This window comes from Phoxinus phoxinus (assembly GCF_949152265.1).
Source record: "Phoxinus phoxinus genome assembly, chromosome: 12".
Lineage (NCBI taxonomy): Eukaryota > Metazoa > Chordata > Actinopteri > Cypriniformes > Leuciscidae > Phoxinus > Phoxinus phoxinus.
Window position 1 is genome coordinate 29237713 of NC_136887.1, and position 24540 is coordinate 29262252.

A 24540-nucleotide genomic window follows, 5' to 3' on the forward strand; every position below is an offset into this window, starting at 1 on the left:
AATAATAATAATAAGCAGAGTATTGTTTAAACTTGGTTTAAACAATGAAACAATGCTTGAAACAAAGCCACTTCAATTAGGATAACTTTTCTGTCCTTTAAGGTGATTTAAAAAAAAAATGCTTTAAAAAGTGTGGGTGTAAATCATAGACAGTAAAGGTGTAAATATGGAAGTTACATGCAAATATATTCTCAACCCTTAAATAAAATATCTTAATAATATCTTAATGTTTAAAATATAAAAGGGCCACTTTCGGGTAATTAATCATGTCAATATTTGCACTGACTGTCTGTTACATGTGGATCCATAAATATTTTAAAATGTCCGATTATTGTCATTGAAATTGAATTAAAAAAAATACGCACCGAGGCTCCGCCCATAAACAACAAATTATGCAAAATGTTTGTTAGTGATAAAATTAGCACGACGTTTTCTTTCGCTTGTTATTCACTGTATTAACTAACTATTTTGTAGAAGTACGTGTAGGGCTCACTGGATTGTTTTGATGGCGCTAGCAGCTAGTTCTGCTAGAATAACATCAAATTGATCGACCGCAGCTAATTCAGTTTGAGAACTTTATTTGTGGGTGAAACAAGCGGAATTTATCATGGTGGGCTGAGTGCCAAATGGAGGCGCGACATATTGGTCAGGTCACCGAGGATACTATTGGGGAAGAAATAATTAACTCTTTTAATAGTTCTTATCTTTTTTTCTTAAGATGCAACTTTCTTCGCATACGATAGATTTAGTCCCCTGGAGTCGCGCGCCGCTCCCGGGATAATCTCCAGACGGGACATTTCAAGCTGCGTTTGCTTCATTCGGGTCGCTTCAGACTGAAACGTGTGGTCTGTAAGCATGGCAGGCATTCCCAAAGCTTTTACTCATGTGTTCATAGGCTTTCTAATAACTGTAATCTCAGGATTAAGAGCCAACTCTCTGCAGCAGGTTTTCGTGAAGGATATCGTAGCTGTTTACGGGAAAAACGGTTCACTGGATCTCAATGGCATTAACAGTTTATTGAAGACAATTGTGCAAGACAAGCCTTTGGATCCGAACATTCCGCATGCTCAGGTAATATGGTTACTTTAACTTTAGTTAGTCCTACCAAACACATTTACTAAACTTGTAAAGAACATTTGACATTTTATTTTCTGGCATTGGTGCCATACATTTTGAGAGCATGAATACAGAAAAACACTGATATTCACACTGTTTAATAGGACTAGTCTCGTCATTATGGCCTTATTTCATTGACTTGTGACCCTGTTTATCAGTGTGTGTCCGGAGAAGATATTCTGGTGCATTATGGGCTTCAGAACCTCTCTCATCTAACAGAGGAGCATCTGGTCACTGTCTGTCCGGCTCTGCTCAACCAAGCAGTGCTGCCACCCTGTTCAACAGAACCTCCCGTCCTCACTGATCCCACAGACCTTCACGGTGAGTCTTCTTACATATGCTGAAGAACCTGGATCAGAGGGTGAAGCGCCATCAAAGACCTACATATGCTGTCGAAGATCTTTCTCCTGATGTAAACCAGCTTATTGGAGATTTTGAATCCTAAAAGCAGAGAATGATGGGATGGATGTGCCACATGAAATAAAGTTGTAGGCCCTACACTTTATCTTAAATTATAATCATGTCAATTAAAGTAGTTTCCCCTCTCAATTCTCATTAACGTAATGCAAAACGATCCTGGGGAAAAGTATCATTTAAAATAGTATTGTATTTGTATTAGTACTATTTTTTTTAGCATGCTATTTGAATAAAACACTGCATAGGTTTTTACTATAAAACATTAAAAATGTTCTGTATGAAAATCAGAGTTGAGAATAATGGCAATTACATGGCAATTACTTTGTCACAAAGCAAAAATATTTTCTTATGCCAAAACACAACGTCTAATTAACTTAGACATAACAATAATTATATATTATTTAAACTGGTATTTTTAAAAGTACTATTTTTGTACTGCCTTTAAAAGATCGATGCATAACAATAGTTTGTACTATAATAGATTAAAATGTATAGTATTACAGTCATGAAAATCACCATTGAGAACAATGGCAATTTCAGACAATTGTGTTTAATTCTCTTAAATATAATATTACAAATCTTTCTTTATGAAAAACACAAATTCTCACAAACATAAAAATGTAGTTTAAAAATAGCACTGTATAACAGTATTGAAAATTCAATGTCAATTACAGACAACTGTGTTTAATTGTCTTAAAAATGAAAGAAAACTATTTTCTTTATGTAATCTCATAGATCAAATATAAAAAGAATAGCTAAAACTTTACAATAAGGTCCTATTATTTTATGCATTAACTAACAATGATCAATACATTTGTTACAGTATTTATTATTCTTTGTTTATCTTAGTATGAAAATCACCATTGAGAATAATGGCAATTACAGAAAATTGTTTAATTGCTTAAATAATGTCACAAAGTTAAAATCTTTCTTTACACAAAGCATTTTCTTTCTCTTTTTTAGAAACTAGGATGACATTTTTTAAATGTATACCTTTCTGTATAACTTTAATTCCTTCTGCATACAGTATGGGGATATGGCTTCTTGGCTGTCACCATCATTAATCTGGCCTCACTGCTGGGTCTGGCTCTCGTTCCTGTCACTAAAAAGCCCTACTTCCCCAAAGTGCTCACCTACTTCATTGGTCTGGCTGTTGGCACGCTCTTCTCCAATGCTGCTCTCCAACTTATACCTGAGGTGAAATGCTTTTTTCCTTATTTCATTTACGTCAGAAGCTTTCTTCATGTCATTTAGGTCAGTTGTTTTTGAGGTCAACCTCTAGGAGGTTGTTGAAGGTCAAATTGGTGGTATAGCAAGATTGTGAACCCAATAACCAAGACTAGATCACATCTTTAATTGCTGCCTTATCAACACAATGATGCTGATGCAGATTATTTATGCTTAGCCTATAGTGATTTCATAATAATATAATACAAAATGCTCTTTGAACTGGACTCATTAATTCCAGACATTTTTATTTTCCTGAAGAGTGCAGATATGATATGTGATGGCATGATCGTTGCATGATATTTGTTTTGCACTGATTACATGTTGTAATATTTATTTTGGGTTTGCTAAACTAATAACATGCATGTTTACATGGGAAAACCTGGATATCTGGCTTGACTTGTTCAAAGACATGATTGATTCCTCTGATTGAACAGGCCTTCGGGTTCGACCCAAAAGCAGACGGTTACGTCCTCCAAGCTGTTGGGATCTTTGGTGGTTTCTATGCGCTGTACTTCACTGAAAAAATCCTGAGGATGCTCCTCAAACCAGGACATGAGGTAGGTAGGTTCATCTCAGTATAATGAGGACTCAACAGAACTCCGTTGACCGTTCGCAAAGACCCGCCCCCCTTAGTTACTGTTGCTATGTCCGACAAGCTACGCCGCTCTCACGCCACACCATGTTCTCACGCAGTGAAAAATACATCGCAGAGCAGAGAGGACACTGACAACGCGCTGACAGACAGGACAGACCAGGTTACTTTTGATATTAAAGTCTCACCTTTCAAATTTGGTCATTTTTTAAAAGAAATTTGAACAATAAATACTGTTTTGTGGCTCTTTAATGTGTCTGACAGATTTCTATAGAGCCTTAGTTAAAGCTGCTCGTGAACCGATCATCTCTTCCTTCTAGTTAATTTATAGCATCAAATAAACATGAATGAACATAAGAAGGAATGTTGTTTGAACCGCGGAAAGGTCTCTGTGGAATACTTGCTTCTGATTAGTCAGTCACATACCCACAGCTTTTGTAAATTATTTTCTTATGTAATAAAATAATTAAACTCAAATCAGTATATCATATTTTGTTTTACAAATACAATAGTTGCATAGTGAGTAGGACAAGGACAAGGTACAGTCAGCTGGTCATTATCGCTGAATCAACTTCAGGGTGATATAAAGTTTATTTTGTCATTATGACCTGTTGACTATATTATCTCATTAATATGCATGTAATCATGCAAGAAAATGGAGGAGTGGCAGAGCTTTATTGATGGTCAATAATGTATGTTCTTTCAAATCGTATATGATAATCATACAATTTATTTAATCCTATCTGCTTCGGTACCTCAGCATGGACACGGACACAGTCACTTCCTCCCCTCAGAGAGTGTCCAACAGAACGGCGTCATCATTGCGGCCGACTCTGACTTCAGCTTTGCCAGCGGTGACAAAGCCAGCATAACCACTGACCCCCCAGTGGAACAGGTACAACTGGTCACATCTAAAAACAAAACACAAATAGTTCCAAGAGATATGCGCTTGACCTAAATATAGCTGCAAGTTACATAAACGTTATAAAATAGCTAATGGTTAGGAGAAAAAAAAAAAAACCCAATTCTGATTCATTCCCACATGAAATGAAGTAAATGTAAATGTACTATAGTAAAACTACATTTTTATATTTTGCAAGTGGAGCTTGTACATCTAAAACACGCTAACGGGATGCCAGGACGTTGCTTTGTGGTTACTAGGGTGTTCTAGATGGTTGCTTACCGAGTCAACTAAATAATAGGTATAATATAAAAAGGATATAATATGTACACTTACTACCATTCAAAACAAAAGTTTGGGGCCAATAAACATTTTTTGGTTACACTTTATTCTGATGCTCCCCTTAAGACATTCTGTTTACCATTGGTACCTACATGTCAACTCTCAAGAGTATTAGTTAAGTATTAGTAGACTGTTAGGGGTAGGATTATGGTTAGTATGTAGTTGCAAAGTTACCTCTAGTCAGTAGAATGTCTGTTAGTGGAGCATATAAAGTGTTATCAGATATTAAGCAGACAGTCTACTAATACTCTACTGACAGTTAGTTGACATGTAGGTGCAACATAAATTATAGTCAGTAGAATGTCTGTAGGGGGCCAACTTTACAGAAATCAAATTAAATGAATGTTACCTTTTTTATATTGAAAGAAAAATAATACTTTTACAAATGATTTCTATTTCAAATAAATGCTGTTCTTTGAACTTTGGACAAAGAATCCTAAAAAAATTGGCTTGGAAATTATTTTATCAAATGTAACTGTTTTTATAGCACCGAATCAGCTTAATATATTGATTTTTGAAGGATCATGTGACAATGTAGACTGGAGTAATGTAATGAAAAAATTTAATTGTAGTAATATTTCACAATATTACTGTTTTTAATGTATTTTTTATCAAATAAATGCAGCCAATGGAGAGCGTAAGAGACTTCCTTAAAAAAAACATTTAAAAAAATCTTACCAACCCCAAGCTTTTAAATGGTAGTGTATGACAAAAATATAAAATATCATACATATGATATAAATAGGCCAGCCATTCCCATGTGAAAGGAAACTAAAACTAGTACATTTTCTGTGATGCTTGTCCATGCAAAAACAGGATGCCAATGTGCAGCTTTGCAGTTGCTAAGGTGTTCAGAGTTGTTGTTAGCACATTGCTATGCGTTGCATACTCTTATAAAGCCCACCTGCTGTATAAAAGGCTCAGGAACCTCCTTCAGTGTAAGCCTGTAGGATTTTGTGCCCGCTTTTGTGCAACAGTCTCCTCAACAAGCCGTATGATTTAAGGTATCATACATGTCTGCAGCACGAACGGTCCAGGACAAGTGATGCACCAAAGTTGAATACTGATTGGCTTAGCAAACAAACACCTCTAATTACTGTACATGTCTCCTACAAAAAAAGACTGTTTAATTATCGCAGTGGTAACCAATTTATGATTACATGAAGGTGTCTGCAATTATCAAATACAGATAAATGCTAATTATTTGTCATAACAACCAGGCTATTACATTATTAAAGGGATAGTTCACCCAAAAATTTAAATTAGCCCATGATTTACTCATCCTCAACTTCAAGTCATCCTAGGTGTATATGACATTCTTCTTTCAGACGAATACAATCGGAGTTATATATAAAAAAATGTCCTGGCTTTTCCAAGTTTTAAAATGGCAGTGAATGGCGGTTTCTGTTTTGAAGTTTCTGTAGAAATAAAATATCCATCATAAAAAAAAAAGTTCTAGCTTCCGGCCAAACGCAGTCTACTTACGCCTAAAGTGCAACTTATGACGTCGAAAGTAGCGTAGTGTGTCATGGCTAGCGTAAATATATCAGCAGTACGTACGTGAGGGCGAGTCATTTATGGGCTAATTTTCATTATTGGGTGAACTATCCCTTTAAGTGTAGCATCAGACTGTAGTCAATGGTTAAACCAGATTCCTGGGTCATGTGATAACAGTTGTCCTTCAGCGGGATCCAGTACAGTTCTTTGAATGCCTTCAATCATGTATGTAACATGTAACACACATACACACACACACACACACACATACACACACACACAAAATAAATAAATCCTCAACCCTGAAAGGTTTTTCCGAGGGATAAAAAGCATTTTTTTAGTACAAAATTAAAGTAGTACATAGTGTACAGGTCAGTGCAACATACAGTCCAGCCGTTGAGACACACACAGCTGTGTTTACTTTCATCTGTTACAGCTGCCAGCAGAAACAAGATTGTCTTCTGACCTTTGACCCTAAATCACGAGCACCATGTAATTGGGATCGTCATCTCGACCCTGTAACAATACAAAAAGTTAGGCCTTGGGGCTAAAAGTAAATAGTATTTGAAATATGAACCCAAGCTCAAGAGGGTACAGTAATGTTGTCAGAGAAGACAATGAGCTTTTAATTCAGATGTGAATGTGTTTGCAGGGGTCTTGCAGATGGCTCAGAGGAAGACGGCTGTCCAGCGTGAAGACGGTGGCATGGATGATTTCCCTGAGCGATGGCCTACACAACTTCATCGACGGACTGGCCATCGGCGCCTCGTTCACGGTGTCTGTTCTCAATGGCTTTAGCACTTCTATCGCTATCGTCTGTGAGGAATTCCCTCACGAGCTGGGTAAGAGGAATACAGGGATTCAACAACAATTTGTCCACCTGGAAAACCTTTCAGTTGTCAGCTCTGACCTTTAACCCCTGAGCCACACCACCTATATGACTACTGCCCTTTGAATGTTGACCTTCACTAAAAGTTAATGGGAAAAACATGCAAGGCACATTTGCGCTCTGTCTCCCCCTGTAGGCGACTTCATCATCCTGCTGAACGCAGGCTTGAGCATTCCACAGGCCGTCTTCTTCAACCTGCTGTCTGCCATGTCCTGCTACGTGGGCCTGGTCCTGGGCATCTTGTTGGGCAACGCGTTTGCCCCCAACATCATCTTTGCCTTCGCTGGTGGCATGTTCCTTTACATATCCTTGGCTGATATGGTAAGAGCAGTGTGGGTTAGTAAATACAGCACATAACATTTTATTTTTGGATTGTTTTCTTGGCGCATTAAAAAACATACACTACTGTTCAAAAGTTTGGGCTCAGTAAGATTTTTTTTTTTAAGAAAATACTTTTTATTAAATCAAGTCACAGAAAAGGGGGGAAAATCTGCCATTGGGTTTAGAAAAATAAACAATTCAAAGGGAAAACTTTTTTTTTTTTTTTTTTTACCTCATTGGCAGATATTATTTCTTGTTTTTAGCAAAACTCACTTAATTTTGGTCAGAAAACAAGACTTAATAGTAATAAGTAAATGTATTTTGATTTAAGAATTTTTAGATATTTGTACCGGAAAACAAAACAAAGTTTTGTTACGGAGTAAGATTTTTTTTTTTACAGTAAAACAAATGCTATTTCTTTGAAATTATGTTTATAAAATAATCCTGAAAAATATAATTTTAAACAAAAATACTAAGCAGCACAACTGTTTTCAACATTGATGCTCCAGAAACATTTCATATTATTATCAAAGCAGCATATTATAATGATTTCTTAAGGATCATGTGAAACTAAAGACTGGAGTAATGATGCTGAAAATTCAGCTATGCCAATAATATTTAATAATCTTACAGTTTATATTGTAATTCTGATCAAATAAGTGCGGTCATGGAGAGCATAAGAGACTTCTTTTAAAAAAAAAACTTTTTAATCTTGCCGACCCTTAAACTTTTGAACAGTAGAGTACAGTAGAGTATTTCAATGCTAACATTTTTACTAAGCAAATAGATTTCGGATTTTTGTCAGAATCTAAACAAATCCTGACAAATAATTTTTGGACTTATACTGACACCTAGAGGTGTGGAGGCAGCATAAAAAGTAGTTTTTGGTTACAGATGCATAGGAGAAACACACTGTTTATAGTGTGCCACAGATAATACATTCCGTGACCGATAATAATGGTGTTAAGATAAAAGTGTGCCGTGTCAGATTGGCCATGTCTCCAAAATGGCCACCCCCATGATGTGACCCGCTCCATGTAAAATAGAACGGCTTTTATTAGGCTAGTCAAATGACTGGAGACTTAGATGATTTTAAACCTAGAAGTATTCATTTATTTAGGGGTAAAATCTTTTTGAGGGAAAAATATGACTGTGGCTCCACTTCCAATCACTAAACGGAACATAAATCTGTTTTAGTGGCGCAAATACTGAATCCTCTTTCTCTCTCTCACTAGTTGCCTGAAATGAACATGATTGCCAGTGAACAAGTTCAGAGCACGAAGGACGATATAATTTTTTTCGCAATCCAGAATGCTGGAATACTGACAGGATTTACCTTGATTCTTCTCATCACATTGTTTTGTGGGAATATTAGCCTGGGCTAATGTCCGTTTCATTCTGTGCCTTTCCTGTCACTTCCCATTCCAGATGATACTCTCATTTAAGCTATTTATTTGAGAAAAAACTACTTTATACTATTTTTTTAAATCATTTGTACTGAGGAAACTTGAAAATCATTAGGTGTAAAGTAATTCGATTTGTATAAGCTGATTATTCTCAAAATGTACAATTCTAGCCATTGTATACTGCTGTAAATAAACTGTACTGACCTACTAATCATGTTTTGTAGAAAAGATTAATTTGTTTGGTCCATTTGGTGCTAACTGAATGAACAAGTTTGTTACTTTGTACAATAGGAACTTCTAATATCATGCAAAATAAAACCAGAACAGAACTGTATTAAAAAGTCCAAATTTATGTCTTTTTTTCTCATTGGACACATCCATCTGTTATACAGCTGATTGATATATCTATACATTTAGTTATTTTATATTCATTTAACACAATGTACACTTAAAAACATCTTTAAAACAGTACAATCAGTGCAATATCTTTACAAACCAAATTAAAAACATATTCTCTCCAAAAATATACATCTATATAGATCTCAGAACATTAATTCTAACCCACTTTACAAGAAGTAAGAATAAAACCATAGCAAGGAGGTAAAATAACTTTAAACAGTTTTGAACAAAGTTATTGGGCAAATCTCATGAAACCTGTCAAGAACGTGTCCGGGTCATATTTCATCCCAAAATCAAAATAAATGCTTAATATTATTAAAAATTATTTTCATGATGCTGTCAAGTATTTACACAGAATTGTAGTCATTGTTGTACTGCGTTTAATTAACACAAATACAACTGGCAATTTTAAGTTTTTAAAAATCATAAATAAAAACAATAAAAGCACTGCACCATCTACACTAAGAAGAATCTAACGACAATAATCAGTGGGAATTATGGGAATTAGTGCTGTCAAATTGATTAATCACGATTAATCGCATTTAACATAAAAGTTTTTGATTACATAATATATAAGTGTGTATATATATATATGTCTCTGTGTGTATATACTGTACATATATAAATATTTGCGTATACAGTATGTATATACACAGACACGCACACACATAGATAATATATATATATATATATCAATATAATACTATTATATACACACACATATGTAAACAAACATTTTTATGTTAGATGCGATTAATTGATTTTGACACCACTAAATTTAATATATTTTTTCTTTTGATTTTAGGAGTAAAATGTGACTGATTTTCGTGAGATTTACCCTATTAGGAGGCACATCAGCTCTAAAAGGACCTAGAACAGCACGGTTCTACTTCATAGTCACTGAACCAGCAGAACAAACAGAATGGCATCGAGTTAAACGCACACGTACGGCAATACTGCAGAAGTTCTCGAAGCACTTATATGAGGCACTATACGGGCCAAACCACACCACAGAACAGCACGTTAACCCGAGGGCTTGTCATGGCAAGAGGCACAACTAATGCAGAAATCACCACTGTACACACTGCTGGCAGATCAATGACACGAGAGAGGGCGAATCGGCGAGATAAGATTGCATCTTCTGATTGGATCTAAAGAAAAATGACAATGAGACCTAAATCATCGGTCATACTATATATATATAATCGAATGCACTTGGTCAGCTTTTCATATCTGTCACCATTCCGAATATTCCCAGACATGATCCATGAAGTGCAGGAAGAAAAGCAGGCGCAAGTCTTTGGAAGAGCTTGGCGGAACTTGATTCTCGGAGTGATGCGTGCCGGTGAGGTAGATGAGGTCAGACAATCGCCCGCCCGTAGGTGGCAGAGGCTTTAATGCATGCCTGATGGGAAGTGGAGCGTCTAACTGATCATACATACAAAATCGAAGGCCAGCCTCATGAATCCATACAGCTGGAGCAGGGCTGACCAGTCACTGTACAGAAACGACATATACACGCCACTTACTAGCAAATATATATTACAGCACTGCGCTCGCCTCTAGCTTTAGCTTTTTCAACAGGACGAGTAGCTTTACACGACTGTCTACTCTGTCAGACGACAGTAACATATTTATTTACTTACAAATCAATGCTTTCACCAGAACATGATGAAGCTACGCTTGGCTTAAAGGTTCATATGACCAGTTCAACTATAAATACAGAACTTGCTACGTGATCTTGCGCGGAATGTTTGATCAAGTATCGTACAGCGTTATATTACTATTAACACCAAAAGTGGTGCATATGTCCACGAACATTCATCCTTTGTAAAATCCACGACTCTTTAGTCACAGTATTTTTCGGTACCGCCCGTTCGAAAAGCTTTTCATCTGTCTTTTACAAAACGGCTGTGATGACACCAGCTTGTTTACTCACGTTCTGCTGAGGCGTGATTGGGCCTACAGTCTCACAGCTAAGCTACAAAATTTATATACAAAGACGATTATCTCTCCACACTTACACATTCAAATGTGCTATTAATGAACAAGAACTAGAGTTGTTTGTACATATATACTGCATTGTTTTGGTTTAGATACTTGTAGAAAGCTACAAGGGACTGCTTTTGCAAATTAACTTAAAGTAAGAAATTAATCATAAAGACGAAAATGACCAGATGAAAGTCAGTTTTTACCATAGCATAAACCAAAAAAAAAAAAGGCAAGATGCGAGTATTAAGTGATAGTCTTAACTTGGCGAAGTTCACGAAACTAGTTTTTGGCATTTGTGATGCGCACAATGGGATTAAACACTGGTTGCTTACTCATATGTGCCATAGCATTTCAGTGATGGACTACTTTAAGACAATATTGCCTCTTAAAAGAAGATGCAGATTGGCAATCGAAATAAATCCGACAAAATGATCTACACCAGCATGAATCTAAGGCAAAAACAGGCCGGAAACAGGCCGAGGGCAGCTAAAGTCCTGAGAAACAGACTGCAGTGCTATCATCTGATGAGGCGTTTGAACACTACAGACTATGAGATGTTAGAGATGTCGGTCTGAGTCATACATTCTAGTTCAGCTAAAGTCAATGTTGATACCCACCCAAAGTGAAACAAAGAACAGAGCAAAGACTCAAAGAAAAGTTGTCAAGGCAACAGTAAAGGGCTGTCAATGAAGTGTTTGTGAGGCTTGTCACTGCCCGCCATCACTGGGAGCGGGACTGTCGGAACGGCCTTCCTTCAAACTCCCCGTTTGTTTCTTTTGTTTGCTTTTGGACTTTCTTAGCATGCACACCTAGAACAGAAAACAAAGCTGTTTTAAATGCACAGAACTATAACATCATTTACAACATAGCACTAATATATATATATTAAATATCTTCCTTTGCTTCTTTGTCTGACTCCGTTTAAACATTAAAGGCAGAACAGTTTCTGTCATTAGTGTGTCTGCGTGAGGTAATCGCAGCTGCTAACACACATGAGCTCTTGAAACCCCGCCCTCTGCAGCAGCTCATTTGCATTTAAAGGGCCAGGCACAAAACGGTGCGTTTTTGCAAACCCTCAAAAAGTGACAACTTTAACATGCTATATAAAAATTTCTGTGGGGTATTTTGAGCTAAAACTTCACACACACACTCTGGGGACATCAGAGATTTATTTTACATCTTGTGAAAAGGGCATTTTACCACCCCTTTAAAAGTCTAGTGTGTGACTTGCATTGTCAATACAAGATCTTATTCTTGACCAAAAATGAATGGACCTCTGGATGGAAATAACATCACAACATTTATTTCTATCAAGAAGTGCATTTTGTGGAAAGATCTTGTATTGACAGTGCAAGAGTCGAGTACTCTGGGATGTCCTGGAGTAGACTTTACAAAGACTTTCAATGCCAATTCATGTGTGAAAATGATTCTTCATGCTCTCTCCCAACCATTATTTCACAGTTTGAGCCTGATGAATCTTGACATTGTCATCCTGGAATATGTCCATGATGTGTCTTCCTACACGCTTGTTTAAGAAATGAAAAGCTACACACTCCATCAATTAGGGTTAGAAGAACTGTTGCCAAACAGATTACATGCTAGAAACATAATCATCACTGCAATCATGATCCAATCATAGACTCTTAAACATTTGCCTATTTAAATCCAAACAGCAACTTTTTTTGACCGGGCAGTGTAAAAATACAATGTTAATTCAATGAATCAAGCCTCTACCATTGTACGACTGTTAAATTCACATCTGGGAATTCCACGTCATTAATGTTGTGTCGTCTTTACACAGCAGCTCTGGAGTTCATGGAGTTGGCCAAGCAATTTAGGAAATATGACTGTGTTAAACAAATATGTAGAAGTACCTTTGGACCTGCGGCTGAGATGATGATCTGTCCAGGTGATTGTATCCAGGGTTCTCCGTCCACCTGCACTGGAATGGGTTTGGTCACAGTGATGCGAATATAGCTGCCCTGAGCGATACGAATCCCAGAGCGCAGCCCACTCTGAACCTGACCCTGAAAAACAAAAAAGCACATTAAACAATGTATTAAACAATGTAAAAATAGAATGGAACATAAAATTTATTTAGATAAAAATTATCAAATTATGTTTAATAAACAATCTACAGTAAAAAAAATTACATTACATAGACATTTTGGCAAACACTACAATTCAAAAGTTTGGGGACAGTAAGATTTTTCTTTTAAAGACATTTATAATAATTTATTCAGCAAGGATGCATTTAATTGATCAAAAGCGACGTTAAAAGACATTTATAATGTTACAAAATATTTATATTTTAAATAAATGCAAAGAGCCCGCAAAGGTTTTCAACATTGATAATAATAACCAAATCAACAGAATGATTTCTAAATGATCATGTGACACTGAAGACTGATGCTGAAAATTCAGCTTTTCCAACACAGGAATAAATGAAGTTATTTTTTATTGTAATAATATTTTACAATATTTCTGTTTTTACTGTATTTTTATCAAATAAATGCAACTTTGGTGAGCATAAGGGACTTATTTAAAAGTGTTAAAACTTTGTTTAAAAACAGGAACAAATCTTGCCGGCCCAAAACTTTTGAACAGTAGTGTATGTACTTAAAGGAGAAAATCTTCTTAGAAAGAAGAACTCACCATGTGCACCACGCCAGTAACTCCCACAACTTCCAGCATCCCATCATCTATCCTGGGCCGCCTAAACCGAGAGTCATTGTCTGAGCCCCACAGGTCAGCACCAGAACCCCAGCTACATAAACACACACACACACACACCAGCTTTAATCTTCTATAACAAACTCCCGTGTGGGGAATTGTCTTTACTTTCATTGTGTGAGACTGACGTGTGTTTACCTGGGAATGTTGAGGAATATTAATCCCTCTATACTGGGCAGTTCCACATCATGTCTGTCCACTTGCAGTCTGATGTCTTTATGAAGGTTTCGTGTGTGACTCAACTTCTGCAGGCCCACCTTCACGTACACACCTTTATTGTGAAACCTGCAAGAACAATGACGAAGTCAAAATAGCAATGCACACAGACCTCCCTCACCTTAACTCTGAGCCACATGGCCACCCTTTAGAGTAAAGAACAATACTTTCCTGCTATTAAACTTGTCTGGATCCTCCTCGCGTGCGTGATGAAAGTCCAGACTCAGTTCAGCATCAATTCCCAGCCCAAAATAATTATTCATCTGCACAATCTATAACACAGACAGGTACAACCCTGTTATGCATGTTTTACTGCTTTACTCTAGTAACTTACAAAATGTGTGCAGTGACAAATTCCTTTGCAGAGCTAAAAGCATACAAAATGTATTATTAAATTATAAAAAATTAAAGTTTAATTAATAAATAGAATAATGATTTATTATTGAAATAAGAAATGTTATTTTTTATTGTTATATGCATTGATTATACTTCATATGTAACAATTATATATATATATATATAAATAAAAGGAACGTACATATGTACATATTACAATTACATTGATTATATGAATAATTGTTCAACTATGTTAAATAAAAAAATATACTTTATTTTAAAACATAATAAATGATAAAATATCATTAATTATTCAAATTATGTTTGTATTATACATTTACATTTTATTATTTATTATATACGGTATAGTATATTATTTAAAATTAATGTATATATATATATATATATATATATATATATACATATTATAATAATTGCATTAATTCTATAAAAAAATTAAACATGTTTTACATTTTTTTCTTCTAATTTTTTAAAATAATACAATAAAAATTGACTATAGGTGCATTTATGCAGAAATCATAATTATTGTAATTTGAAGTCTCAGGGTTTGATTGCGTACCTTGGGCGGCTCTAGGAAGCCGTTCTCTTTGCCGTCCTCTGCCATATCCTGTGCGTCCAGAAGAATTGTCCAGCGGTCCATTTGCACTAGCTCTGCCTCGTCCACAGACACCAGGATGTTGAAGGGATCCTCGCCGCTGTACCCCGCCCCCCATCGCAACACCCGAGCCAGATCGTTCCCTGAACACAAACCACAATGGATGCAAATAATTAAAACTACACTAAACTACAATTAAATCATACACTTTTTTCCTCCATCACGAACCTGTGCCCAGCGGTATGATGCTGATGGCTGGCTCAGGACAGGCAATCTTATGTCGGATGGACTCCAGAACCCCCAGCACCCATCCCACCGTGCCGTCTCCTCCACACACCAGGATACGGAAGTGAGGGACGTCCCTGAACACGTGCAGGCTGTACAAAACACACACTAATACATGTGAGCAGGGAACCTACAGCATTCATCCATACATATCCTAATCGAGACATTAATATCAGTTTGACCATCATTCAAAAGGAGAGGAGGTCTAACCCAGGAAGTGGTCCTCCGCTGGTCAGCTCAAACACTTGGTGAGGGTTTAGAAGTTTCCGGAAACTGTATAAGATCTCTCTGCCCTTTAGCCCACCACTTTTAGGGTTGACAAAGACCAGCAGGGGGCAGCTTCCTTTGGCCAGCTTGCTTTGCTGTTGGGAGAGAAAAGAACATTTTGTTACACTTGCTGTTGAATTGTACTGTAGTTTCTCACTGGGCCACTAGAGGGCAGATGCATCTAAAGCCTGGGCCAGCATTATGAACTTTAATGAACAGCCTTCTATTGTTGCAATGAACAGCATGTGACCTACTGATCACAATGATGTCAATACAGGCGATTATTTTGAATCAGCTGTGGGTTCCATATATCTGATATTTGGACACAAAATACAAAATCTGTCATATACTCACCCTCATGTCATTCCAAGCCTACTACGACATGGCGATGGAAAATATATGAGATGCAAGAAAATGTATATTTCAATGCTTTTGCATTCTCTCGCTAATTTTTTTTCTAAACATTTGTGTGTGTGTCCCCTTCATTGGTTAAACAAAAAAATAATATTTTAATAAGATTCTGTTTTGCAGACGAAATAAGGAATGACATGGTGGTAAGTAAATAATGACAATATGCAATGTCAATGTTTAAATCGCACTGCATTATACAATAAATTATCAAACCAAGTGGCATTTGTTTTAAAGAAAGAGCATAAGAACATTTTCCATATTCACAAAAAGGAGTCTGTTGCACCCACTGAGTGTCAATATTAGATTTATGGCTTAGTAAAAAGATGTTGTACCATGATCTCAGGTACGACAAGCGAGTAGAGCTGTTTGCCGCTGATGCTGATGTCTTTGGCCAGCATGTAAATCCTCTCTGCCTCTGAGAAACAGCTGATCTGCAGAACCAGAGCACCTGAAAACAGCACACCAGCTCAGTCACACAAACACACTCACTAACACCTGCTCAAACCTGGGACACAATTATTTTTAGCTCTGAGCACAATTATTTTTACCACCTATTATGATATGATGGAACAAAACTATGCAAATCCCAATGCAATCCTTTATAGAGACCAGTGATCAGTAAGTAATTTTTTTTTAAAGATAAAAATTAATACTTTTTCCAGCAAGGATAGGCTATATTAAATTGATTAAAAGTGACAGTAAAGCTATTTATAATGTTTATAACATCAAATAAATGCTGTACTTTTGAACTTTCTATTTATAAGAATCCTAAAAAAAGTGTCACTGTTTCTACAACAACAAAAATAAATGTGCAGCACAACTTTCAACAGTGATAATAAGAAAACTTTGAGCAGCAAATCAGCATATTAGAATCCTTTCTGAAATATAATTAAAAGTTCAAGTGTTGCTGGATTTTCTTCTAAAATGATTTCTGAAAGATCATGTGATGTTGAAGACTGGAGTAATGTTGCTGAAAATGTAGCTTTGCCATCACATGAATAAACTCAATTTTAAAATAAAATAGAAATAGAATACATATTTTATAATATAATAATATACAATAGAAAACATTTTAAATTGTAATATTTCACAATATTAGTGTTTTTACTTCATTTTTGTTTAAATAAATGCAGCATTGGTGAGCATAAGAGACTGCTCACTGTCACCGACCCCAAACTTTTGATAAGTATATTGTAGATTAATTATTATATAAATTGATTAAAATATATATAAATAATAGTAGTATATATTAGATCATATTACATACGTATTATTTAGTTTAATTACTTTAATTATGATAATATTATATACATACATAATTACCGTACACAGAAAGGAGAACAACACTTCGATGTATTGGCCACTTTGCACCATTACATGCCCTTTTGTACCATTTTTTACTAGTACATAGCCAACGACAGAAAATAATAACGAGTAGAATAGTAATAACTCAAGGTGTCAGAGCTTGTGTTAACCGCTACATACTTTAAGACCTCCACACAAACCAACACGCCGCTGCAACAACATTAAAAATGCGTTCAAAGCATCAAGGCGAGTGAGCCAGTGGGCATGTTGTGGATGACTGAGAACAACCGGCAGTTCTGAGCGTGTGTGTGCAGAACAAGGCCTTTCATTTACAGAGCGCTGACAGTAGGCCAGATTATGGCCCATGGACACAGCGAGCGGTCTGTTCTGCAGCATGCACCAGCAACCTTCAGTGTTATCAAATAAAGTCATGCAGTTTAGTTGTACTCGGAACAAAGACGGACATTATGAGTCGCCTTTAATTGAGGGATGCATTTCCTGTGACGAGGAAACGGGCCGTTCTCCCACAGAACCCTGTGATTTATGGATGTGGTGGTCACTCTTACCTTGTGCGGTGTATACGTGAGAGATGGTGGCCAAGTGACCTGGGTGGGGAAGAGAGAGAGAGAGATGAGATATGTTAGTGTTAGTGTTAACCATGCATTCAAGAAAAATCATCAGCTGTCACTATATTATCTGCTCTAATCCCTCTTTGCAGAGTGGCGTCAGTCATACTTACAATGAGTACACAAGATGACTTATGTCAGAGTTATAGGTCAGCATTGTTTAAGGACACTTTCATGGAAAGATTAGAATCCAAAGAGATTAATGGGACGAACGGCTAAAATCCAAAGGATCGCAGCAGTTTAAATCTTGAGCTTACACATCATTCAGGCACACACTGACGTGCAGACTCACTTTTGACGGCTAGGTGTTCAGATAGCAGGTGTGCGTATTCCTCCTTGTCGAGTTGTGTCGGAAAGCCTCCCAAAATCAGATTGACCTGCACCATTCGATTCCTGCCTTCTTCGATGTAAAACCGCGTCTGATTCATCTGTCGCAACGATGTCTGAAAGACACATGCTCGGAATCAGAGTTTGAGACAACCGAGAAGCTCTCACAAGATGTTTTCCATAACAATCACACAGACAGACACTGTAAAATGTGCGTGCTGTGCTTATCAGGGCTCATCAGCAGGAGTGTTTTCCAAATGCCAAGCAATATCAGCATGACCCACCCCACATACCTTCCGTATCTCCAGCAGTTTGTCCAGTAAAAGCTCCTGACCGCTGAGGACTTGCCTTTGAACTGAAGATGGGTAAGAAACACAAGGTTAGGATATCATGAAACTCTTCCAAACTTTTTGAAGCTGTTCTATGTTGAAAGCGGTTGAACCAAAATCCCTTTCATGATGCCAATCAGATTCTTAGGGTACTTGAAGAAAATTACATCAAAATCAATTCACATTTATTTGAATAGCACTTTCATACTACACATCGTTCCAAAGCAGCTTTACAGAAAATGCATCCACATTACAATTTAGAGAGATCTGTTATCAGAGGTAACTGTCTAAGTTATGCATTTCAGAAATGTACAAATACAAATACAAATGACACAGTTAGCTAAAAATTTATTAATTTAAGGCAGAAACAATTAGCTCATTGAAGTAATGAATAATTGTTTGTTAACAAATGAATACGACAAAAAATAAAATCAGGCAAATTCCATTTCCCATTACGGTCTGTATTTGTCAACTGTAAAATATAAATAAATAAATAAATAAATACAATTCCTTATGAAAATAAACATTTTAATTATTATGTGCATATATATATATACACACACACATTAAATGTTTGGCTCAACGTAGAAAATCTTATTATCTAAATCTTATCTTATATCTTAACACTGCAAAAAACTAAGAACGCTGCAAAATTAGCAGTTACTGTGGAATTATTATGTATATGTAACTGTGTGAGTAAAATTAACATTTTTGATTTATTCTACAAACTACTGACAACATTTCTTCCAAATTTCTAATAAAAATATTGTCATTTAGAGCATTTATTTGCAGAAAATTACAATACTAATGTTTTACAATGTATTCAATATTTAGTGGAATAACACTGATTTCCAATCCCAGCCTTCATGCGCCTTGGCATGCTCTCTATTAGTCGGTCACATTGCTGTTGGGCGACTTTATGCCACTCCTGGCGTTAAATAATAAATCCAGAGAAACTGCTTATTTTGAAGTGGTCTCTTATTTTTTTCTAGAGCTGTATAATATAATATAATATAATATATATATATATATATTATAATACATGTAAGAGAACTTACCTTGTTTGCTGCTCATGAAAACTTCTACAAGGTTAAAGTCAGCAGGGTTTTCATTCTATAGAAATTTGCAAAAAGAACATGAGGATTAACATGCAAATTGTTCATCAAATTTTGACTATTTTTGCATTTTTAGTAAGAATCTATTGTGGTATTTCCCAGTGCAAAAGCTGCCACGGAGACACAAGGGTGTTACAAGCAGTTGCTATGTGGTAGGCAAAAATCAGTTTAAAGAAAAAGCAACAAAAAAGGTTAATTGCTTATAAAAGTAATGGCACACATTTCCACGCGTGTTTTGAGGCATCATCAACGTTTGTGGCACAAATAAGTTGTGTGTCAGTTCTAACATGCAGGATTTTTGAGAAGTGAAATCCAAGTGACCTGTTTTCCTAGTTGTGGGAGCACTTCCTTTATGACTGAGTCTACCATGCTGCTTTTCCCAGCAGTCACTGAGATGTAGGCGACTCCAACCCTGAAACACAAATGTGAAACCCAACAACGTTCCTCATTACACCATCTTTTGAAAAGGTAAAGCATTGAAAAACAATCCATCCAATGATTTACCAGCAGTGTGGCACTGTATACATCATCTGCTTGTCTGCCACTGAAACTTCAGACAATGTTTTGATTTACTGTGGTCAATATTACATAAGAACAGAAACTTTTGATTTTTCTGGCACTAACTGTGTTAAGCCTGACTCAATCCCTCCCTGACTCAAAACTATGTTAATAAAACATAAAAATTTTCATTAGTTCCAGACCCATGTTAACAAAACAAAACGCCTCATCTAATGAAAACATCAAACACTTGCGTGACACTGCTCTTCTTTTTAAGAAATCTAAAGGTTCCCTGATGAGTTTTTGTAGGTGATGAGGGTCCATCAGCATTTGTGATCCATTTTCTCAACAACATCTTAGGTAAACCACGGATGCTGTGTCACCTCATCTCCGTGGCAACTGGACACACAACAGCGAGGCTATCATCAGTCGAGCAATGCGTGTTTTGATGGGTTTCATATACACACTTGCCCTCGCTGACTGGTACACGACACAACTATTGTCCATTTCCTTGCAATGTCTGGTGATGATACATGGTTTGTTTGGAGAAGCTAGGGGATTGATGTGCCATAAAACCCTCAGATAAATAAACGGTAAGCTAGAACCTCCGTTCTGACGCAAGAACTGAGCATCTTTACGATGTGTTTGTATGTAAAATCCATTCTGTTCTGCTTACCTATATAAAGCTAACAGGACACTCCTGTAAAAGAGATTTTAATCTCAGTGAGGTTTTCTCCTGGCTAAATAAAGGTAAATAAATAAATAACTCCGACTTCTAAATAGGGGTGTGGGATATGTATTGTCTATGTCTACGATAGTATAACAAAGTGTAAGCTGACTCTGAATGACCTATTAGTATACAGAACACCCTCAAAATTCAAGATTGGTGCCTCAAATGCATCTGTCTATTGTCTAATTAATAAACGTTATTGACTTAAAAACCAGAAAATAATCAAGATAACAATTTTTGTAAATATCGCACATCCCTACTTCAGCGTTTTCTTTGTGCAGCTTTTGGGTTATTTAAAGGAATATTATGTTTAAACTTAATATGAAATCATTTACTTTCTTAATACACATTACTGGTCGAATTGTACATGAGTCATGACTAATCATATCTTTTCAAAATATAATAAAAAATGTAAGGTAAGAAAAATAAAATAATTAAAATGACTTTCCAACTGATGTCACCAAGTCTTCTCATTTTCGAACATTCGAAGTCCTTGTACATAAAATCAAGGTCCATACTACATTTTTTTTCTCTCATTAGATATTCAATTTCAGTTCAAATATATTCGATTATGGAAGAACAATGGGTTGCAAACACGGTTTCATGTTGACTTTAAATACCATGCCACATGTGCGGTTGACATAACTTGAATTTAACCTGAAATATTGCTTTAAAGAATGTGTTTCTTCGACATTCTTGTACAGTTCCTTGTGAATCAATATATGCATGTCAGTCGGACAACACTAAACAAAACGGTAGAACATGATGCAGTAAAAAAAGCAGAAGTAGAGCTCACTTGTGCCAGCTGGGGTAAATCTTCACCACCTCTGTTTCTCTGGGTTTTGCTCTGAGCACCAAGGGATCAGACACCGTGTCTTTAAAAACGGGCTTGTTGTCTGGGGTGCCGTTACGGTTGATGATGTCATCTGTAAACAGTCCCTGTTGGCTGGAACTCTGTAGCTCATAATCCTGCGGTTCATCTGGGATGTAGAACGCCCTGAGCGCCGCTTCCTGTCACAACCGGAGATCAGAAACATCAGAATAACACTGACAGTAAAGTTTGAATGTTATTCAAGCATGATCTTTATTAAACACTTTTGGTGTATATATTCATTGTAAAAGTTATACATTGTAATTCAGGTGAAACCTGATCATTGAAAAAACATCTCACCACCACTTCCTCATTCTTGATTATTCGAGGGATCGAAACCAAGCGGAACTGATTGCGCTTAGCTGCATCGTCTCCATCGAAAACTTTCAGCGTCTGTTTACCTAGGCCAAAAGATGGGAGATTACTTTGCGTGCAAGTGTATTTACCATTTGCCATGATGTCATTTTTGGCCAGTTTTGTACCCGTGTCAGGTGACCCCGTGGACTGAGTCTCCTTTGATGTTACCGGACTCGGAGTATCAACATCATCCAGGTTATCTGAAGGAAACACACTTCTCTATGAGCATTTACAGACATGTGATCTTGTTATTTGATATTCAAAGGTGAACAAGACAGTCTAACAATGAAATAAAGGGCTAAATTTGAAATGTGCAATTTCCCAACCATCTCGTTTTCAAGGCTTACACATTTAATGGTAGAAAAATGTAATTAAAACGAAAAATAATTATTGTGCTCATTGACATTGAAGAAATGTTCTGGGTTCAATACAAGTTCAATACGTCTGTGACATGTGCAGTCGAGTACCAAAGAAAACAATTGTGACATGTGACATGCCTCCCAGTTTGTAAAAACAAGCAAAAATCATGTGTTCAGTAATGGAAATCTATAGGGCACTGCAGCGGGATATTAACCACAACATTTCTAAAGTACAGCCACAAGACTTAGCGATTATGGGTGTAATCATAACTTTGCACAGTTTATCAATCAAGTCTTATATCCAATATTATCACTGTAACTTTCACATGACACATGCAGGGATAGCAAAAAGGTCTGAATATATATATTTTTTTAAATCCATCTGTCTAGAGTTCTGTAACAAAAAGTATAATTTAGCAACTTTTAACCTTTGAACAGTGTCAAGATAGTAAGATTTTTTTCATGCTTTTGAAAGACATTTAATGTTCACATCACTAAGGATGCATGTATGTGATAAAAAATACTGTAAAAACTCTAATACTGTGAAATATTATTATAATTGTATAATTATAACTGTTTTCTATTTCAATATTTTTAAAAATGTTATATATTACTGTGATGGCAAGCTGAATTTTCTCATTCAAAGCTAAACCATTCTAATATGCTGATTTGAAACTTTTCTCATTATTATCAATGTTGAAAACAGCTTAACATTTTTGTTAAAAAACTAGATTTTTTGTGCACAGAACTTGTTGTGAATCGGAACATTCCTTTAACTTTAAGGTGTCTGCTCAGATTTCCGGGATAATGAGGAAGTGTCTAGGCAGCATTACCCATCTCGCCGTGCTGGGAATTCTCGGAGATTCTGTAACAGTGCATCTTGCTGAAGTTCCGCGAGCAGATCCACACGCAGCTGGGGTGAAGAATCATGTTCCGCAGTCGTCCCAGGCTGCACTCCGGGGACATGATTATGTAACATGACGCATGTCCCTGCGAACATATAAACACAGATAAGCTCACAACCTACAGTACAGCTTTATGATAAGTCAACTGCATTTTTTCTAATAATAATGACAACAGATGGTTCATTTATTTATCCTAAGAAACATATATGGACAGTGTTCCTGTATTAAGGGCGCTATATCAACCAGGGGTTAGGTGGCTTGCTGAAGAGCACAATGGTCTACCATTCATGGATTGACCTTTGCAGGGTTTCTACCAACAACCTTCTGGTTTCCAGTCCTGATCTTTGACCACTAGACCACACCACCCCGACTAAAATAAAATAAAGCTACAGTCTTTTGTGTATAAGTTCTTTTTTCTTGCGTCTTTGTTCTCAGAATCCTAGAGGTTTGTGCTTTCAAAGTATTAGAGCTGCATACAGCCATTTCAAATATAGACCCTGAAGCCTCTGTCCTCAAAAAACCCTTTTGTTCAGGCGCTACTGCTTACATCATCTACTAACCTACAGTACATGCTGAAAAACTTGAGAGCTGGGGAGAGGATGGAATGGATGCTAGTGTTCAGAGGGACATGTTGTGTTAGCTGGAGTGCAGTAGAGTAGAGCGTTTTAGCACCCGGAGCTAAATAAAATAATGCGTGGAAAAAGAGTGGAGGGTGAGCCATTGGTACAGTGACATGTAACTCTATTGACACAGTGGCTCTCTTGCAAATATTGCATCTTCGATGTAGGCAGGTGACTTCTAATTCAACATCTTAACTGAAATGGAAACTCATAAGTGAGTGATTTGGAACATGGCCACACAATTAGTCCAAAGTGGCTGACTCAACAACTGATTTAAATACAGGCATCACGAAAAGACTAACAACAAGCATATATTATAAACCAGTAAGGGTCAGTAAGATTTTTTTTCTTTTTGAAAGAAATTAATGCTTTTCTTCAGCATAAAATGTATCAAATGTGATAGTACAGACATTTGCAATGTTAGAAAATGTATTTCCAATCCAAATAAATGCTATTTCTATTCATCAAAGAATCCTAACGGAAATGTATCACGGTTTTCACATAAATATTAAGCAGCACAACTGTTTTTAAC

At 36.4% G+C, this 24540-nt stretch overlaps 2 protein-coding genes across 4 annotated transcripts in view; one reads left to right on the top strand and one right to left on the bottom strand.

Moving 5' to 3' along the window:
* The first annotated feature begins 392 nt into the window (after window positions 1–392).
* On the top strand, window positions 393–9055 carry LOC307008566 (metal cation symporter ZIP8). Of its 2 annotated transcripts, none has more exons than XM_079631482.1 (8): window positions 393–1071; window positions 1275–1437; window positions 2561–2730; window positions 3198–3320; window positions 4116–4250; window positions 6748–6937; window positions 7121–7305; window positions 8541–9055. In XM_079631482.1, exons 1-8 carry the CDS (start codon window positions 856–858, stop codon window positions 8688–8690), a joined length of 1332 nt encoding a protein of 443 aa, XP_079487608.1. In that variant the 5' UTR covers window positions 393–855; the 3' UTR covers window positions 8691–9055. The 2 variants fall into 2 exon arrangements, with proteins under 2 accessions (XP_079487608.1, XP_079487607.1); XM_079631481.1 differs by having other exon boundaries at window positions 715–1071; window positions 4116–4249; window positions 6744–6937; window positions 8541–9045.
* dgkq (diacylglycerol kinase theta) overlaps window positions 9041–24540 on the bottom strand; it is a 33836-nt gene continuing 18336 nt past the window's right edge. For both annotated transcript variants that reach the window (XM_079631479.1, XM_079631480.1), the window contains exons 6-23: window positions 23317–23473; window positions 22250–22324; window positions 22068–22168; window positions 21693–21907; window positions 19990–20080; window positions 19612–19666; window positions 18518–18579; window positions 18190–18340; window positions 17838–17876; window positions 16299–16414; window positions 15499–15650; window positions 15232–15380; window positions 14968–15146; window positions 14222–14323; window positions 13974–14119; window positions 13758–13869; window positions 12977–13129; window positions 9041–11911 (exon numbers count right to left, since the gene is read on the bottom strand). In XM_079631479.1, the coding sequence (XP_079487605.1) occupies window positions 11810–11911; window positions 12977–13129; window positions 13758–13869; window positions 13974–14119; window positions 14222–14323; window positions 14968–15146; window positions 15232–15380; window positions 15499–15650; window positions 16299–16414; window positions 17838–17876; window positions 18190–18340; window positions 18518–18579; window positions 19612–19666; window positions 19990–20080; window positions 21693–21907; window positions 22068–22168; window positions 22250–22324; window positions 23317–23473 (2157 nt within the window). In that variant the 3' untranslated portion in view covers window positions 9041–11809. The remainder of the gene's footprint in view (window positions 11912–12976; window positions 13130–13757; window positions 13870–13973; window positions 14120–14221; window positions 14324–14967; window positions 15147–15231; window positions 15381–15498; window positions 15651–16298; window positions 16415–17837; window positions 17877–18189; window positions 18341–18517; window positions 18580–19611; window positions 19667–19989; window positions 20081–21692; window positions 21908–22067; window positions 22169–22249; window positions 22325–23316; window positions 23474–24540) is intronic.